General features: G+C 39.5%; 1 protein-coding gene across 2 annotated transcripts in view; it reads left to right on the top strand.

Annotated features, from left to right (window-relative positions):
• The window catches only part of galnt18b (UDP-N-acetyl-alpha-D-galactosamine:polypeptide N-acetylgalactosaminyltransferase 18b), a 116,953-nt gene that overhangs the window by 66,273 nt on the left and 29,989 nt on the right, over positions 1-20,691 (top strand). The window contains exons 4-6 of one of the 2 annotated variants that reach the window (XM_017707268.2): positions 4,576-4,759; positions 5,391-5,588; positions 6,261-6,375. In XM_017707268.2, coding sequence (XP_017562757.1) covers positions 4,576-4,759; positions 5,391-5,588; positions 6,261-6,375 — 497 coding nt within the window. The remainder of the gene's footprint in view (positions 1-4,575; positions 4,760-5,390; positions 5,589-6,260; positions 6,376-20,691) is intronic. The other variant, XM_017707270.2, reaches the window with a different exon arrangement.

Raw genomic sequence — 20,691 nt, 5'->3', positions numbered from 1 at the left:
AAGTGTGTGAAAGATGTGGCCATCATCAAGAATATCACCACATGTGACAATCAGAAACCCTGGCTCACCAGAGAGGTACATGCGCTTCTGAGAGCACGTAATGCTGCCTTCAAGTCTGGGAACAAAGATGTAAATATATATGCTTAAATGCATATCTTCCTCCACAGGCCATCAGACTGCTCAACACCCTCTAACAATACACAACACAACGTACACGTGGACTGTCTTAACACATTTATTGGAAGTTGTATCTTTTATTTTAAAAATGCATTGTTTCCTGTTACCGTGTGCAATAATACCGTCACTGAGAATATTACACTGAGATGTAATATTTTTCTATACAGCAATTTTTTTTATCATTAACAATTTTTATTAATCTTTCTCTTAGATTAATACAAACCACATACAGTATATTTGTATTTTGTAACAGCACAAGACCCTTTACATTCATGACCTGACTTAATCCAGTACAGTACAAGGATCTGTAACATTAAAAAAAAGAAAAAATATATCAATAAATGACTATCAACAGGCTTCCAGTATCCATAGTTTCAGGTGCTGCACATCTCGTATCTTCACAGCACAGACAATTGCCACAATGACCAATCTACTTTCCAGGAAACTGTTCATATAGGAATGCTCGGACCTGACACCCATAATGTGGTGCACCATCTTGCTGGAAAAACTCAGGGAACGTGCCAGCTTCAGTCGTCGTGGGCCAGTTGAATCCAACACAATGGGCAGCACTTTGAAGACATTTTATAAGTGGTCAGAAACTTGTAAATAACTCATGAAAGAATAAAGTTACAACACCAATGTTTTTCTTGTGAAATTCTCAATAAGTTTGATGTGCCACATGACCCTCTTCCCATTGAAAAAACTACAGTTGGATCCAAAATGGCGGACTTCAAAATGGCCGCCATGGTCACCACCCATCTTGAAAAGTTTTCATTGGGACAACAACGGGGTCAGCCGATGCTGAGGCACATAGTGCGCTGAGGTCACCAACTTTCTGCAGAGTCAATCGCTACAGACCTCCAAACTTTATGTGGCTTTCAGATCAGCTCAAGAACAGCGTAGAGAGCTTCATGGAATGGGTTTCCATGGCCGAGCAGCTGCATCCAAGCCTTACATCACCAAGTGCAATGCAAAGCGTGGAATGCAGTGGAGTAAAGCGCCGCCACTGGACTCTAGAGCAGTGAAGACGTGTTCTCTGGAGTGACCAATCACGCTTCTCCATCTGGCAATCCGATGGACGAGTCTGGGTTTGGTGGTTGCCAGGAGAACGGTACTTGTCTGACTGCATTGTGCCAAGTATAAAGTTTGGTGGAGGGGGGATTATGGTGTGGGTGGTTTTTTCAGAGTTGGGCCCCTTAGTTACAGAGAAAAGAACTCTTAGTGCTTCAGCACCAAGAGATTTTTGACAATTTCATGCTTTATGGAAAACCTCCATTGGATTGACAGATGGAGAAGAGTGATTGGTTACTGTCGTTTCAAATCGTTTCCACTTTGTTATACTACATTGAGCCCCTGAGAGTGACCCATTCTTTCACAAATGTTTGTAGAAGCAGTCTGCAAGTATTCGCTTTATAATTTCTTTATTTTCCCTAAACATATATGTAAATGCTGTCTAGTATGTCTGTGCAGTCGCCTTGATGTTTGTTTGGTGGATAGTAAAGGCTTACACTAACAGCAAATTCATAGACATTTTTTTCATCTTCCTTCTTCAGAGAAACCACTCCAATGAGTTTCTTCTATTACTCATCTTTGAAGAACAAAGCAAAGTAAAATTAACTAGGAAACAGAAATAGACAGGAGTGTTAATAAGACTTAATAATCAACACGTTTGTGTGATGCATATAACAAATTCATGCAGAACAGCTATTAGCAGAGCCTTGGTTTGATAATTGTGCTGCCAACCACACAGAATAAATTTTCCAATGGCAAATTAACTCCAGAGTTCATTTTCGAGGTTTGCACAAAATATGCAGAATGACCTCTGCAAAAGTTCTTCTTAGACTGGCATTTTGCTGTGCTTCCAAAAACTAATGATAAACGTGCAACGGAGTATGGATGTTTTTCTTTATTTCTTGAATATAGCAAATATTCAGTTCCGTATGTACAGTAATGCATAGTGTGTATTCTGCTGTTTAGTGTCTAATTGGATGTTGTGAAGGTTCTGTGAGTCGCAGGTACACCATATGGACAGAAGTCCTTACTATGATTGTAGTGCTACATTTTGCAGTGATTACTTACAGTATGTTAAACATGCATTGCTGACTCTTTGATGTGTTGCGGTTTGAGATTGGCCAGTTGTTTTTGAACAAATTGATGTTTGTAGGAAAAATGGATGCTTTCGTTCATCCAGACACCCACAAAATCACAGTTTGTCAGGATAGGGGCAGTCGTGGGCTGGAGGTTAGGGATCGGAAGTTTGCCGGTGCGATCCCCAGGGCCGACAGTCCATGACTGAGGTGTCCTTGAGCAAGACACCTAACCCCCAACTGCTCCCCGGGCGCCGTGGATAGGGCTGCCCACCGCTCCGGGCAAGTGTGCTCACTGCCGCCTAGTGTGTGTGTGTGTGTGTGTGTTCACTAGTGTGTATGTGCTGTTTCACTTCACGGATGGGTTAAATGCGGAGGTGGAATTTCCCTGGTTGTGGGATCAAAAAAAGTATTACTTATTACTTAGACAGACACATTGTCACAATTGGCTCCTCCCACTCCTCCAGGTACTTTGTGATTTGGTCTTGCATGTGCGTCTTTTTACATGTCCATGTGCTTCTTTGTTTGGTTTCCTTCCAGTCTGGCCCCCTTGTTTTCTTGACTCCACCCCTGATTTGTTCCACCTGTTTTCCACCTGTGTCTTGTGAACAATCGTTAACCCTGTTGTATTTAAGCCCGGTGTTTTCCTTAGTCTAGTGATGGTCTTTGTTTGATATGTTTGATCGTGTTGGATGTATTGTATTCTCCTGGTGTTTGGTTCTTGTTTGAGGTTCTGTGTTCACTTTATCATGTCTGTCCCTCCTGCTCTCCGAATCGGCTGTTTGAACCTGGACCGTTTTGACCATGACCCTGGATTTGCCCATAATAAATCTCGCTTGTCTCCACACATGCGTCTGCCTATTCGCTCCCCATTACACACAAGATAAACATTTAGTGACTGTTTATAAGTTTTTTAGCATATTGTGGTCTTTGTTGATGTAATTTTTTCAAAGACCAATATAACAAAATCAGTTAAAAAGCAATTTTTCCTGCCGCTTGAATGAGCACCACTACGAGGTAGGGTCGCCATATTTAATTATGGTAGTGATGCAACAAATATTTTGATGTTTTGAGTAATCAGTGTTTTAACCACTATTTAGGGCGGAAATTGGATTCTGAATGCAGATTTAGCCCAGAATTCTCTGTCCAAGCCCAACCTGACTGACCTCATCATGTTCTGAATGTGAACCGGAGCCAAGCCTTAAAAAAAATTGTAATCTTAGTCAACCTGAACTGTCAAGTTTCGGGTCAAATTTGTGTCTTAAACTTACCCAAACCAGCCCATTGACACCCAAAATGTTGAATAAAACCTGATATTTCTTACAACAGCCAGTTAAATTAGCATGTAGCAACAGTAATATCCATTATAATAGATAAATAAAATGACAAAAATATCAAAAATAGTCTAAAATTAAGCTGAAGTTCCACTTTCATGAATTTATTGATTAAGCAATACAAAATTCTGAATGTTTTAGTCTTGATAAACGTTCCAGCTCGCTGTGTGGTGTTGATATAGTGGGACGGTCTACATCTGTTAAATCCTACAACTCTTTATTTACATGCAGCATTAAGTCTTTGAACGTTTATTAAAGAAATGGGCCAACATGTAAGTGTTTCAGTTGCACTAAACTATACTCACTTATATCAGTTCAGTTTCTAGGCATTTTCTTATGAGTGTGGAACTATTTTTGTCAGTTATACAAGTGTGGGACTCCAGTATGCCAGATGAAAACCTTATAATTTATTTTAAGGTAATGAAAATGGGGAGAAAACCAAAGCAGGGAAAATTGCAGGGTGAAATCTTTTAAAAGTGGAATGCAGGCTGTGAGAATCCAAACCTGAAATATGAATCCAACACACTCCCAACACTAATATGTGAGTCGTCGGGTCCCTGAGGCATCCTACCATATTTCAAGCTGTAAAACCACACTATGTGTACCTTTTCAAATATTCAAGTCCATGAGGTTCTGTTTTTTTTACTGTAAAAGAGACTATTAGGACAATTAAAAATATGCATTAGTATTAATCAAGCTGTGAACTGAGCATTGCTTGTTCAGTAAGGTAAGCTTGAATCAATGAATAATTGAGTTTAATTGAATAATTAAAGGTGAGCTGCCAGCACAGCGTCCTGTTTCAGTAGACTTAGCTTTTTAAGTGGAGACGGTGGCAGGTCTCAGTGGTAGTATTAATTTAATCAGAGACCACCACATCCTCATCGTTTAACCAAAAGGGTAATGAGGATAGAGTGCCGGGAACTGATGTAATTCTCTCTCTCTTCTCTCTCTCTCTCTCTCTCTCTCTCTCTCTCTAGAAGAATTGAAGGAGAAGCTGCAGGAGTTTGTCGAGGAGACGAATGCAAAGCGTCCAGGCTTCATCAAGGTGGTGCGCCACAGCAAGCAGGAAGGCCTGATTCGCTCCCGTGTGAGCGGCTGGAGGGCCGCCACCGCCCCCGTGGTGGCCCTGTTTGACGCCCATGTAGAGTTCAACACTGGCTGGTGAGTGACGTTACTCTCTGACAAGTCAATTGTACATGAGAAGACACAGGGGAGAAATATTAAATTAATATTAAATGAACTTCCTTCAAATGTGCATTGATGTTCATTGTTGCTGCACTTGTTGGGTGAGCTAGAGATGAAACATCTGAGCTGACGCTTACAATCAAAGCACTCCCTCTGATCCAAGGATTACGTCCAGGTGTTCCCCTTTGAAGACAAAGCATAATTCAGTCCTTTCCCACCCCGCACCCCCCATCCAGGCTTCCTCATCATTACAGACTATCTGAATCACATACCACATTCCATAGCTCACATGGGCCACTATAGCTACTCTTAATGACTTGACCCAGATATGTCAGTGCAGTTTCAACTACATCCAGAATCCTGACTTTAATCGGCTTTTATGTAAATCTGAACCATGACACGACACTCATAACTCAAATCCACATGCTCCCCCAAGCCAAAAATTTAGGACTAAATTGTTTCAATAGCTTGTGAGCTTATTCAGAGATGTAGCTGACACATGATGTACATGTCTGATATTTAATAAAAATGTCTAAATTTCTTGTACTGACAAGAATAGAATTGTAATAGAACAACCTCTCCAATTACGTTTTGCCTTTGGATTCAGGGCCGAGCCCATTCTCCAGCGAATCAAGGAGGACAGAACCCGGATCATATCACCATCGTTTGATAACATTAAATATGATACGTTTGAGGTGGAGGAGTACCCGCTGTCTGCTCAGGGCTTCGACTGGGAGCTGTGGTGTCGGTACCTGAACCCGCCCAAGTCCTGGTGGAATCTGAACAACAGCACCGCTCCAATCAGGTAGTGTGGCTTAACTTACTCTGTACTTAAGGACATTCACATCATCACATTTACAATAGGTTATAGTAACCCTTTAAAAGGGACAATATCACAGACAACAACAAAAGCTAGGTGTGATTTGATACTAAGGCCCAATCGCATTTCTTCTTTTTACCCCAACCCCTTGTTTTGGAGTGTCACCCTAACCCCTTGGAACTGAGTTACAAGAGGTAGAAATCTTGCCCTGTGAAATGGGACCCTCAATTTAAAAGCAGGTTCAAACCTGTCAACCCGCAATGTAAATTTCACACACAAATTTTCTAAGCCGCTTCTCCCTCAGAATGTAAATTGAATGTTGATATATACATTGCATAACTTACTGTGTAATTAAAATGTAATTACATAACTACATTTGAATGGTATAGGAAAACAAAAGTAGTATTTCTTGACTCTTAAGTGATAATGAAGCATTAAGTAATTACCCCATGCTAAATTAGATTGATTTTGTTTGAGCAGCCTCATATAACGTAGAGCTAAATAGGTTCTAAGAATGGATAGGACTAGTTGAACTGATTGTTCTTCTCATCAAAGCCATCAAAGTTATTCCTTTTGAAAAACACCCCTGATTTCTCTCACACAGTGAATGTCAAAGTACTCACGTTTCTTGCTCTACTGCTGTGTTTGTCTCTACAGGAGTCCCGCTCTGATTGGCTGCTTTGTGGTGGACAGGCAGTACTTTGCGGAAATTGGGCTGCTTGACGAAGGCATGGAGATCTACGGCGGGGAGAACGTAGAGCTGGGTGTGAGGGTGAGTGATGAGCATGCTCTCCACAGGCCACAGCTAATGAAGATAATGGCCTCAGTCCTGAAGGATTAACAACAATAATGACTTCCCCTGCTTTTGGCAGGACCCATAGAAGCTCTGTCACCGTATTCATATATCCGCTGATCAAAGTGATTTTTTTTCCCATGCCTGGCTAGGATTGGGGTGTCTAAGCAAGGTGGGCCAAAAATTATAGCCATTGATCTTTAAATTCCGTCGAAGCGCCCTGCAGTTGATGAGTTTAAAGGTGAAATTGTATCTGTATGCTGAAAATAAAGAGTTTAAACTTAAGGAAGTAGCCACTTTCCCTTTGATTTTGAAGTTTTGGAAGATTTTGAAGTTAACTTTGAAACCTTTTTGAGAAGTTCAATAACCTCCAAATGTTAGTTTTTTAAACATTAACTTGTCTAAGTTCAAATAAATTTTTACAGTGGAATAGTGTAGATATATGTTTAATATATCATGTATTATCTAGTGCAATGCAGATAAGACATGATTTAAATGTTGGTATAAATAATTTTATTATTTGTCTCCTAAAAGAGAAAGGATTGGTGTTTCAAGTGGTGCTTTTGCACTTATGTGTATGTGTGTGAGTGCACAGGTGGCTTCGTATGTGGGGATTGTGTATCAGTACTTTGGTCTAGTTTTTGACTAGGTGCTTTGAAAGTCTTCCAAAATGAAACTCATTCAGTATTAATATCAGTATGGGTTTCATGAAATCCAGCTTTCTCTGCTTTGGAGAATTAGAATTTGCCTCCATTTCAGTTGAGTTTCAGTATCTTGTCTTTGTCTGTTTGTGTTGTGTTTTGCATAGATCAGCGTATCTTTCATTATTTTTTGATACTGATAACAAGTTCTGAATGTTTTTCTCATATATTTTCTTTTAAATACAAAAGCATGTTAGATATATCTGTGGTCATTGTCTGTTTTGTCAGCTCCACTTACTATATAGGTGCACTTTGTAGTTCTACAGTTACAGACTGTAGTCCATCTGTTTCTCTGATACTTTGTTAGCCCCCTTTTACCCTGTTCTTCAGTGGTCAGGACCCCCATGGACCCTCACAGAGCAGGTACTGTTTGGGTGGTGGATCATTCTCAGTACTGCAGTAACACTGATTTGGTGGTGGTGTGTTATAGTATTGCCGGAGTGCCCACTCACTGTCCACTCTATTAGGCACTCCTACCTTGTTGGTCTACCTTGTAGATGTGAAGTCAGAGACGATAGCTCATCTTCTGCTGCTGCACAGTTTGTTTTGGTCATCCTCTAGTCCTTCATCAGTGGTCACAGGGCGCTGCCCACAGGACGCTGCTGGCTGGATATTTTTGGTTGGTGGACTATTCTCAGTCCAGCAGTGACACTGAGGTGTTTAAAAACTCCAACAGCAATGCTGTGTCTGATCCACTCAGACCAGCGCAACACACACTAACACAGCACCACCTTATCAGTGTTACTGCAGTGCACCACCACCCAAAAAGTACCTGCTCTGTGAGGGTCCATGGGGGTCCTGACCATTGAAGAACAGAGTAAAAGGGGGCTAACAAAGTATCAGAGAAACAGATGGACTACAGTCTGTAACTGTAGAACTACAAAGTGGACCTATATAGTAAGTGGAGCTGACAAAACAGACACATACACTGCTGTACAAAATTCAGAGATCATCCTTGAATTATTTAATTTCCAGTCAAAACAGTTAATAAGTACATGTTATTTATTTCATGAGATTAGATATATGATAATCTACTGTAATGAGAAAAACTTTCCAAAACTGGAGTTGAAAACTTATGCATGCTCCTGTCAGCCCTGCAAGACCTAGTAGACTACCAAACTGTCACCATCAGATAAACAGTACTTACTTTCATCTTTGAGAGATCAAGCTCCACTCTTGCTGCATATCTGCTCAAATATCAACATTGGTCAGGATGCACATCCTAAGACAACTCAAAGTATACTGGGTCTGAAAGGATGTGTATGTATCAAGGAACCATTACAAAGGAAATAGATAAACCAGAAAAAACATACTGGAGTCCAGACCTCAACATCAGTACTGAATTTGTTTGGGATCACTTGGATTGTGAGAATCAGAAAATGCAACCAACTTTTAAGACTAAACATTGGAGTTGTGAAAAAATTCCCCAGCAAAATCCTTTCCAAAAAGAATAGAAGCTGTAATAAAGGGTGGACACACTAAATACTGAAAATGTTGATATTTTACCGATATGTATCTTGTTATATGTATATATATTTTTGGTTATGTGTATTTTTCTGTTAAATATATGTAAAAAATTAATAACTTGTACTAGGGCTGAACGATTTGTGGAAAATATCTAATCGGAATTTTTCCAACTAACACTGTGACTGCAATTTAAATTGAGATAAAAAAATAATTTGATTCAGGGCTCATTTGTTTTGACCAAGAAAACAAGAACATCCACCTTTTTAGGCTTAAGACTCAACCCCTGAACGTAGTGTGTCTGCCAGGAAATTGTGTTTGTGATGTCACAACACATGGAAGTTTGGTTGCATCTGATTGGTCTAACTCAACCAATAGGCTTTTGGCAATCTTATTAGGTTCAGTTTCCCTGCTTAAAACTTAAAACGTTGTTGCTAATATACACACTTAATAAAGATTCAGCGGTTCTTTAGTAAAGACAGTGGTTCTGTGTAGATCCATATGGACTCAACAGCCCATTTGCATACATGAAAAGTTCTCTGCATTGTGAAATGTTTCAGATTGATGGAGAATGTGTTGTATATGGTTCTATACAGAACCTTTTTGGAAAGTTCTCTCCAGGACCAAAATGTTCTTCTTTCTATAAGCTTGACATCAACAAGCAACAATGTAACAATATCAGAACCCTTTTTGATGCTATACAGAACCACATACAACACGTTCTCCAATGTGAAGAACCATTGCACCATGCAAAGAACTTCTTATGCATGCAAATGGGTCTGAGTGTTCAGAGTTTTATGTAGAATGACTGTCTTTACTAAAGAACCATTTTGTAAGAACCTTGGAGAACTATATTTTTAATTATCTCGGCTATAATTTTAATTGCAGTTCTTGCGATTTGAAAATTGCATTGTCTTAAATTACGATTTCAATATAAAATGATTAATCTTTCAGTCCTAACTTGAACGTAATGGACTATTTGACTGGTAAATAAATAAAGAGTGGTCTCTGATATTTGCACTATACTACTGGAATTAGAATTTGGTTATTAGAATTAGAATAACTATTTTTTTATACCTGCTGGTGCAGAAATAGTTAATATTGCATTGTGAACCTAGCCCTAGTTTTGCATTCTGTAAACTGAATTGTATTCATCTTGTGGTAGGTTCTTCAGCTGCAGCACATCTTGGAAGTCTGAGTATGAACTCAGCATGTTATCAGATGGTCCAGAGAATGTGTTATGGTCCCTGAGGAAAGCTAATAATAGAGAGCCAACAAGCAGGGCATGCATTAAGGGCAGGAGCACTACAAACACGGCTTTCAGATGATATTAAAAAACAGCTTGTCCTCTGCTGATCCCTATATAGTCATGGAGTGACCAAACATTCACTGTGTTACCTCCAGGACCGTTTGCAGCACATACATTAATACAATCGTCAATCACTAATCACGCTAAAAGGAGCATGCTGAGCAGGAGAGGGATATGGCCCTCTTAAGCCATTTTCCCTCCTTGAATGACATGCTTTTAAGATTTTCAGTCTTGATAATGGTCTGCTGATTGCTTTTCTGTGGGAACAAGAACAATTTTGTTCCTCAACGTCCTTTGCCACATAGTGTACACAAGAAATGTGAGTCATTCCGATTGCATTAGCAATCACAAAAGAGGCCCAGCCTGGCAGATTTTTACACACACTCCTGTTCCTTGCTTGTCCCAGGTTAAAAGCAGCAGTAGGTAGTGGCTTCTCCATAGGAGATGCCCTTAGTCTTGGGGGTTAATTGTGTCCCTTTGTGATGACCTGCTGGGCAGAGCAGAAGGTGGGGGAGGGAGAGGAAAACTGTAGGACCAGAGCCACAGAGATCCTGGCATTGACCCCAGAACAGGAGCTCCACTTCAACTCCAGCAGAACCCAGCTGCAGCCAACATATTGGGACTGGCTGGTGACCGCCTGATCTGTCACTTCCTGCTGTGGCTGCTATTTTGCAGGAGACAGGGAGCTTTAATCTTGACATTTTTGGTTGCGAAGGAGAATTAAGCTGCTATTTTGGCAGCTATTTTGCATGAGACAGGACGAGCTATAATTGTTGGTGTGAAACTTTTGGTCGAAATGTGAAATTTGCTGCTATTTTGTCTGCTGTTGTAAAAAAAACAGGAACTAGAACTTTAATCTGGCCTGAATTCTTTGATCCAAAGGTTAATTTTGCTGCTATTTTGTCTGCTGTTTTACAAAAAAAAGGAACTAGAACTTTAATCTAGCCTCATTTTTTTTTGGTCCAAATGTAAAATTTGCTTCTATTTTGTCTGCTGTTTCACAGGAGACAGAAACTAGAACTTTAACTAGGCGTGAGATTTTGGTCCATATCTGAATATAGCTGCTGTATTGTTTACAGCTTTGGAAGAGACAGGAACTGGAGCTTTAATTGGGCCTTCAAACAGCATCCCAGAAGTTTTTAGTCTGAAAGAAAATATAGCCTACATAAGCTAATGCACTGTTCTCATGCTGGACTTGAAGGTGAATCGTTGCTAATCTAAAAGTATGGAGGATGAATAAAGTAGGGAGAAACTAAATTAAATGCATAACACCTGAATCTGATCAAAACCCAACATGGATTGGTTTGTAAATGTTTCAGACTATAACAGGAACATTTTGTAGTACTGACCTCCATTGGTGATAGCAAACTGAAGCATTTGCTTTACTCCATATTTCCATAAAATCTGCCAAAAAGCATTAAACTAGTATCCCTATTTAATCTCATAGAGCTGTTTGTAAGCATTTGTTTCCCAGTGCCTATAGAAGCAGAAGTATTACGTATCTTTTTTTTTTTTTTTGAAGAAATCTGCTTTCTGGTAGTAAGTCTGTGGTGATGAATCATATGTGGGACAGACTCTGAAAAATATAGCACCAAGTACACAGTGGTGAGGCTTATAAAGCATTTATGCAAATGCTTGAAACGGCAATACATAAAAAATGACCAGGCACAAGATGTATCAAAGGCGAAATGTACCCTGGATGAGACATGAATGTCTCACGATGAAGGCAGCCAGGTCGACATGGGAAAGTCAAACAGAGGGTGAGCATAGCAACAATTTCTCTGCCCTGCACTGTCTGAGATTCCTGTTGGAGTTTTTTCTGAATTCCTTGTTAGCTTCAAGCCTTTTTCCCCTGTAACAAGCTAGTTTCACCAATGAATAATCCATGGCCTGGCTTGAGATTTTGCAGTAAATTTTATACTCTAAATAAATCAGGTGCCATTGATTGTTCCATGGTGTTAGAGAAAAGTCGCAGGGCTTACTTAGCTGGCCAGCATTGGACTCTGTCTTGGGAAGGATAAAGAGAGTAGAGGGTCAGAGGTATTTTTGTATCACAGCCAAGGTCTGAAGGACAGCAAGCGCCCCTCTCCTCCTACACTTGTTCTTTTTTCCTTTTCTCTTTCACCTTATTGCTGTCCTTATCATTCTGTCTTTCAGAGATGAGTAGTAACTGCTTACATTTACTCAGTTGCACAAAAAGTAAAATGTTCTGTGAGTATATTTTAATGATAATTCTTTTACTTATTGACACTGTGTATATAATCGCTGCTGTCGGAGCAAAACCTTGTATCTTCATTTTTTCAGTTTTTTACTTTTTTTTTTTAAATGAAAATGCCTATAGCCCTTTACATTGTGTGTAAATTTCATAATGAATGGACCAAAAGAAACGGCCCAAAATTTCTTTAAAAACTTCTGGTTCAATTGACTTACATTAACAGTAGAGTATTTTTTTTACTTCTCCTGTAAAGTTACCATTTTGGAGATACAAGGTTTGTTCTGACAGCAGCGATATATACCTCCCACCTCCCATATATATATTCCATCTTCCATTTTGCAGATTTCCATTTTGGTCCATTATAGAATGTAGCTAAGTAAAAAAATCTTAGTTACTTAGTTCATTTTTCATCATTTCTGGAGCCTAATATTAAAATAAAACAACTGCAAACAACAGAAAAACCAAACGACCAAACAGAGGAAAGTTTAGCGAAAAGACAGCAAAATGATGGTCAGTGTACGAAGCTGAAGTGGGCTTTGAGTTTTCCATTCAACCTTAGGCACCAGAATGTAACTGCTGCACCTTGGATGAAGTGATAAAAAGTTAACTTCAGCATCGTGGTGAATGTCATACTTTAGCCATTAAAACCTTTCAAACAGAGAGATAATAATAGGCATAGTAACACATGACAGTGATGCTGTATACCAGATTTACATGCAGGCAGGCCTGCGCCAGGAAACAAATCCAATCACATGAGAAGTAACCAACTGTACAGAGATCCTTATGCAGCCTAATCACTCCCTACGTTTCCTCTACTTTACATCTCCAGATTATTTGAGTCATAAGGCTCGAGTCATCAACTTCGTGACTTGAGTCTGACTCCACACCTCTGGTTTAGACTACACCAATCACCTCTGCTTTCATTTTATTTTTATTTTCCCTCTCTTAATTTGTCCTTCTGTCTGTCTTTCTCTCTTGTTCTTACCACGTCCCCTGCCTCTCTGAGGGGGACAGGATTGCTGATTGCTGATGAAGCAGCACTGTGTGGTAGAGGAAGGTGGGAGGTTGATGGGAATGACTTAGAGCTTCTCTCCAATCAGGGACAAATGAGGCAGCTCTTGCCACCTCCCCTTGCGGCCCAGGCCGCCAGGGCAATATTGACTAACGAGGCTTCTCCTACATTGCCATTCCGCCCTTGGATTGCTCTGTGCTCTGAAAAGAAAAAGGTAGAAGTTTTTAGATTTGGAGTGTTGACAAAGCCGTGGAGACGTGATCAGAGAGCAAAGCTGCAGATGTTTGGATTGGAAGAGATGTGATTTTGAAGGCATTTATAGAGAAGGTATCTCAGAAGGACTTTTTATCATATGGCCACAAACATCGGCAATGTGTACAACATCACAGGGAAAATACATTGTACGCAATGCCTTTGTCAACTTTTTTCCCACAAAATCAAACATTTTTTTAAAACAGTTAAATCATCACTGGTTACTGAGGTTGAGATTAGGGTTAGGTTTAGAGTTAAGCTTGTAAGATTGTTATATATTTAGGGTTCATGCATGCAGTGCATAGAACCCTATAGTTTTTGCCCAGATTTTTGGTATTGTTATTGTTATGTAATCTTTTATCATTGAAATGTAATTTTATAGAAAAAGGAAGCAAAACTGAACTCTAATGTAAATATAATACATAGAGACCACCTTTTTTATTTAATTTTCAATAGAATAAGTTATTGGAGATAATTCTGAGGTGACTAGATGTAAGATAATGTATTTGCACAAGTACAATAAAAAGTCAAATTTCAAATTTAGTGAAATAACTGGAGTTTTCAAAACCTTTCAAAAAGATTTGGAGAAAATGGGACTCAAAGATTAACTTAAACTTAAAGATTTCATCTTTGAGAGATGAGCTACCCTTGCTTCACATCTGAAAAAGCCCCAGGTGTTTCTGTCCAAGCTTTGGCTGTTAGAACACAACTCAACACTAAACGACACAGATTAATTAAAAGCATTTAAGCAATTAAAAGCGCTGTCGCCTCACAGCAAGGAGGGCCTGGGTTCGATTCCCCGGGCCGGGCGACCTCCTCTGTGTGGAGTTTGCATGTTCTCCCCGTGTCTACGTGGGTTTCCTCCGGGTTCTCCGGTTTCCTCCCACACTCCAAAAACATGCAGTCAAGGCCAATTGGATGTGCTAAATTGCCCCTAGGTGTGAGTGACTGTCTGTGTCTGTCTGTCTGCCCTGCGATGGACTGGCGACCTGTCCAGGGTGTATCCTGCCTTCCGCCCAATGACCGCTGGGATAGGCTCCAGCACCCCCCCGCGACCCTGACGGAGAAGCGGCTTAGAAAATTTAAAAGCAGAATTTTTAACCATTCTTATGTCGTACAGGTTTTCAGCTGTACAGCCATAAGGGATCTTTGTGTTTGTATTTTGTGCTTCTTAATGAGGCATACTTCTTTGATTGGAGACAGGTTTTGATGGCACGAGAGTAGAGAGTACCCATACTCTCTGATGTTGCTTGGCATTGGTTTTTCACCCTTGACATTTGCACAATAATACACCAGCATACAATTACAGACCCTGACTTTCGGACCTTAAGATGCTAACAATATGGAGGTTGTACCTTTTCCTCTTTGGCCAGGAGAACATTATTTCCATTATTATTTACATTACATCCATAATTTCCATAAACATTCTGAAAGTCAGAATGCAACTCAATGTTTCACTGTGCATCAGTCCATTTCAGATGAGATAAAGCCCAGAGAAGGTGACAGTGTTTCTGGACGTTGTTGACATATGGCTTCCACTGTGCATAACTTGCATTTGTGGATGTTGCAAACAGTTTGCCAAAGTAATCGTAAGTCCGTGTGGTTTTTAAAGCATTGACATGAATTCTCTGAATCTTTTTTGATGATATTATGCAGTTGTTTGTTGAGGAACATTGTTCGTAATCTGTTGCCTTGACCCATCATTGCTCATAAATGACTATACCCAAGCATCCTTATGTCACCTATGGTGGTGTTATAGTATTTTTGAACATTTCCCTGTGTTCCTATTCTTTAATTGCCCTGTTCCAATTTTTTGGAACATGTTGTAGACATTTAATATATTAAAAATACTGCACAATCTCAAGCTAGTTCATGGATAACATTAAATATCCCATCTCTAATATTTTCTGTTAAACACAGATCAGAGAGGGTTCACAAATCACTGCTTTTTGCACTTGAGGTCTGTAAATAAATGAAGGGTGGACTGTAAATTTTGCTGACTGATGTATGTTACATATTTTATAACCACAGGTCCTAATATTACATAAAAACAAGCTTGTGTGTTAGTGTATATATGTGTGTGCATGTGTTTGTGTGTGTCATTGTGTGTTTGTGTTTGTGTGTGTCCTTGTGTGTGTGTGTCGTGTGTTTGTGTGTGTGTGTGTGTGTGTCATTGTGTGTGTGTCATTGTGTGTTTGGGTGTGTGTGTGTATGTGTGTCATTGTGTGTTTAGCTGTTTAGGTGTGTGTGTGTGTGTGTGCGTGCGTGCGTGCGCTTGTGTGTGCTCATGTCCTTCTCTGTTGGACAGCCAGGCTCCCTCAGTCTGATCTTGCTGCCAGATCTCTGAGCTCTTGGTGACTGGCTTTCTCTGCTCTGGACAGACAGATTAGAGGGAGTTGGGGCACTTGGCAAGCCTGTGTGTTCTGCTCGCGCGAGCCCAGACATCTCCCTGAGCTGAAGAATGAATGGAGCTCTTTTGTGCTGGAATGGCTGGAATGGAGATTTCTTGTATAAATATTTGCTGAAAGTATGAATAATAGTTCACTTCATTTGAACCAGTGTTCTTCTATGGAATCAGTATTAGCATGGTGGAAAAACTCAAGTACAGGTAAGTCAGCGTTTGAGGAATAAATGTTGTGCGACGGAAGTTTAGGCAAACTATGGAGCAGCTGTCTCTTTAGACAGATCGAGCCTGGCCGCCAGCCGAGTACTGGCAAGGAGGAGCCGGGAGATAAAAGCAGGCAGCCACACACACAGTACACAGTTGTACTCTTAAGCTTGGTCAAATGACACGTTTTGTTGATTTTGATGTTAACATAAGTTAAGATTTCTACAGAAAACTTATGTTTTAATGCACAATTACTGTCTGTTTGCTGAATTTAATATATGGGTAAAAAAGGAAATGTGTTTTGTGAAAAGGTTGCACATTTTACATTTTATTCTTTTGCCAGTTTGTTAAAGCAAATACATTTTAATAATACACTAAAATTTGCAGAAAAGTTCATTTATTTGCACCTGATTTGACTGGAGGGGTTCAAACATTTGCATATGCCTGTACATACAAGCACATACTGTTCAAATGCTGCTTTTGAAATATACAGATTACAGCTGTGGTAAAAGTAAGACATATTTAGTTCAGTAAAATGTGTGAGGCAAAGTTAATGTGCTGCTTGTTAGTCTTGAACAGTGACATGATGTCAGTGGGAGGCGAGCAGCAAGTAATGCGCACACACAGAGACTTGAGAGCCCTGCAGGACTGAACAACAAAAGTTAAAGCCTTTATGCCGTTCCTGCTGTCACTTGCTACTGCTTGTCAGTCTTGTGTACCTCCCACTGTTGAACATTTAGGGTGTAGGGACACACAGGTATTCATGGAGCTGAGCCAGTTTGCTCAAGGACACAAAGAAAGTGGTGGGTCATGCAGGACGCATGGAGCTAGCCCCAGGGACTCTTGTGTCTCCAGCGGTACCCTGGTCCTGTAAATCCAGCTTTGATCTTTTAAAACCCCTAAATCACAAGTATATTTTTTAGCTTTCATCTTAAGACTTATTATTCAGTAACTGCTGTAAGTGGTTTTGTCATTAAAGGGGTTCATGATATGAACTAAATGCCATATTGTGATTATTATTGTGACTATATTGTGGTTGTGATTAAATAAATACACTGTGGCACTACATTGTTAAAGACTGGCCTTCATTATTTTGCCTGAAATTGTTTATATATGCATATACAACAATTTGCCCTTTAAGGCTTGCGCAAAAATGTGGCCATTTCTGCTTTTTAATCTGCCCTTCTTTATTAATAACAATCTTTATTTATTTATTCATCTTCTTGCATTTATTTGATATGGAGATCACCTGATCTAACACAGCTAAAAACTCATACATCTTTATTTGTCTCACTTCAGACATTTTAGGACAACAAAGCACACAAACAGAAACTGTAAATAGTATCGTGCAAATACAGAGACCGTCCATTATTTATTTAAATTCCAGACAAAATGGCCATTAAATACGAGCTATTAATTTTGCAGTATCGTGGAAAAAAAGCAGAGAACGTTGGTTTAACAAAAAAAATACACAGATGCCAAACAATCTCCAACATTTTCAGTGGTGTTGAGGTCTGGGCAGTTGAGGCCAGTCTATTGTTCTGAGAACACCAGAAGCTTCTTTGATTGATTAGATTTTCTTTGTTGTCTATTTCCCTTTTCTCAGTCGCCTCATTGTTTATATAGTGATAAAAAACTCAGAAAGCTCTGTTTCTTAATGCTGGTACTTTTCACATGTGCTGACATGCATTTGTCACCATCGTCAAGTTCTCAGAATGAATCACTGGCGAGACACTCTGTTCAATAAGGTTAAAAATCCCAGAGAAGTCGACGGTGTTTCTGGACGTTGTTGACATATGGCTTCCACTGTACATGACTTGCATTTGTGGAAAGTAATCACAAGTCCATGTGGTTTTTAAAGCATTGTCATGGATTCTCTGAATCTTTTTTGATGATATTATGCAGTTGTTTGTTGAGGAACATTGTTCGTAATCTGTTGCCTTGACCCATCATTGCTCATAAATGACTATACCCAAGCATCCTTACGTCACCTATGGTGGTGTTATAGTATTTTTGAACATTTCCCTGTGTTCCTATTCTTTAATTGCCCTGTCCTAATTTTTTGGAACATGTTGTAGACGTTTAATATATTAAAAATACTGCACAATCTCAAGCTAGTTCATGGATAACATTAAATATCCCATCTCTAATATTTTCTGTTAAATACAGATCAGAGAGGGTTCACAAATCACTGCTTTTTGCAGTTGAGGTCTGTAAATAAATGAAGGGTGGACTGTAAATTTTGCTGACTGATGTATGTTACATATTTTATAACCCCAGGTCCTAATATTACATAAAAACAAGCTTGTGTGTTAGTGTATGTATGTGTGTGCATGTGTTTTTGTGTGTGTGTGTGTGTGTGTGTGTGTGTGTGTGCATATTATCGTGCACATACAGAGACCATCCATTATTTATTTCAATTTATTTCCAGACAAAACAGCCATTAAATATGAGCTATTAATTTTGCAGTATCATGACAAAAAGCAGAGAACATTGGTTTCACAAAAAATACACAGACGCCAAGTAATCCCCAACATTTTCAGTGGTGTTGAGGTCATGCATTGTTTATATAGTAATAGAAAACTCTGAAAGCTCTGATTCTTATTGCTGGTACTTTTCACTAATGCAGACATGCATTTGTCGCCATCATCAAATTCTCAGAATGAATCACTGGCAAGACACTCTGCTCAATAAGGTTATAAAAGATATTGTGCAGCTCTAGTCAATACTGTGAAACTAATGTATAAATTAAGAACTTAATGTGGAACGTTTGGAGCTCTTATGGAGGGGGACGGATTAATTGACTCTTGCAGCTTTGTTTAAGGGGTTAATGCTCTAAAACAGTGTGATTTACTAGTTTGAAACATTATGCCTTCCTGAGATTCCATTGGATATAATGCTGCCATGTGGAAATGGACTGTATTGCTTATATTTCCATTGCTGGAGTCATTGAGCTTTACCTGCCTCCAGGGGCTGAGATGTTAAGCAGCTTGATGGAAGATAAAGTGCAATTACTGTTTTTTACAACTTCTCACAGTGCAAAAGCCACAGCTTTTTGACTATTGCTTTCCATCTGACTTCATGGTGGACTGACGAATGCGACGCCAGTTTCGCCTCAAATCTCTGTGTTAGCCTCTTTCAAGCTGTGAATATGAGAGATGTATGAGTCAGTGCAGCGGCTCTGCGAATCCGGCAACCTTGTCGCATTCAACCTCACACACACTCCACTTCTCTGCTCTCAAGTCCAGTCCCAGCCTATTGTAGCTGACCCAGCAGCTCTGCTCTCCACATTATGAAACAGAAAGGCTGACGATTAAGAGCCCCCTACAGTGCACACTTGTGAAATTCAGCCTGCGTATATAGGATGCAGGGAATGCAGTGTTTAGGGATATCTCATTAAGAGCATTTGCTGTTATAAATAACTTACAAAATTAACTTTCAAACTGGACGTCAGCTTTTTATCATTGTCCTACTGAGGGCAGTGCATTAGATTAAAGGAATACCACGTGGACAGAGTATAGCTCATTCCCTAGAGACTGGATTATCTCTGTCTGAAAATCCGTCATCCATTCTCTGAAAGTTAACTCAGAAGACCCACATTCTTTCTGTTTTATGAAAGCCATATAAGTTATATATAGTGCTGCGCAAAAGTCAGAGACCACACTTCATGTGTTTAATTTCCAGTTAAAATGGCCATTAGTACAGGTGATCCACTTGCATGAGCAAAGGACAGTTTAAAGGAAGAAAACGGCCAAAAAAACGTTGTTTTCGTATATAAGACAGAGAATACAGAGATTCCTAACAACCGTGATAGACCTGGTAGAGAAAACTAAAATACTTAAAGCTTTCATCTTCGAGAAATAGCAGAAAATCAAGCTCCACTCTTGCTTCAGATCTGAAACAATCTACAAGTGCTTCTGTCCACCCATCCACTGTGAGAAGACAACTCAATCCAATAAACACTATATTTCATTGAAAATAGTACAAAGACACCATGTCAAATGCTAAAACTGAGAAATTTGTTTTGAATGTTTGAATGTTTTGTTTGAATTTGATGCGAATAACACGTTCCAAAAAAAGTTGGACGGGGCAGCAAAAGACTGGTAAAGCTGTGTAAAGGCTGAGTTTTTAGAATTAAAGATGAAGAGGGATTCACAACTCTGTAAAAGACTGTGCAGGCAAATATTGCAACAATTCAAGAATAATGTTTCTCAATATGAAATAGCAAAGAGCATGATGATTTCATCATCTACAGTATGTAATATCATTAAAAGAGAATCTGGAGAAATGTTTGTATGCAGGGGACATGGCCGAAAACTAGACATGATTCTGTGATAGAAATCACTGCATTGGCTCACTAACACGTCTGAAAACCACTTTCTGTGAAAACAGTTCAACACTGTTGCGAGTTCCACAGATGCGAGTTCAAATTCTTAAAACGCAAAGAAGAAATCATATAATAAAAAGGATCAAGAAACGCTGCCACCTTCTTTGGGCCCAAGCTCATTTAAAATGGACATCATGGAAATCATGGACAGTGTGTCCTTTGGGATAAAGACCACTCAGCTTGTTATCAATGCACAGTTGAAAAGCCAGTATTCATGATGGTATAGGGGTCCGTTAGTGCACATGGCGTGGGTGATGTGCACATCTGTGAAGGCACCATTAATGCTGAATGATATATGCATGTTTGGCAACATATGCTGCCATCCAGACGTCTTTTTCAGGGAAGGC

Source organism: Pygocentrus nattereri, chromosome 15, assembly GCF_015220715.1.
Source record: "Pygocentrus nattereri isolate fPygNat1 chromosome 15, fPygNat1.pri, whole genome shotgun sequence".
In the NCBI taxonomy this organism is placed as follows: domain Eukaryota; kingdom Metazoa; phylum Chordata; class Actinopteri; order Characiformes; family Serrasalmidae; genus Pygocentrus; species Pygocentrus nattereri.
The sequence above is the reverse complement of the archived record's forward strand: the minus strand, read 5'-3'. Positions and strand labels throughout refer to the sequence as shown.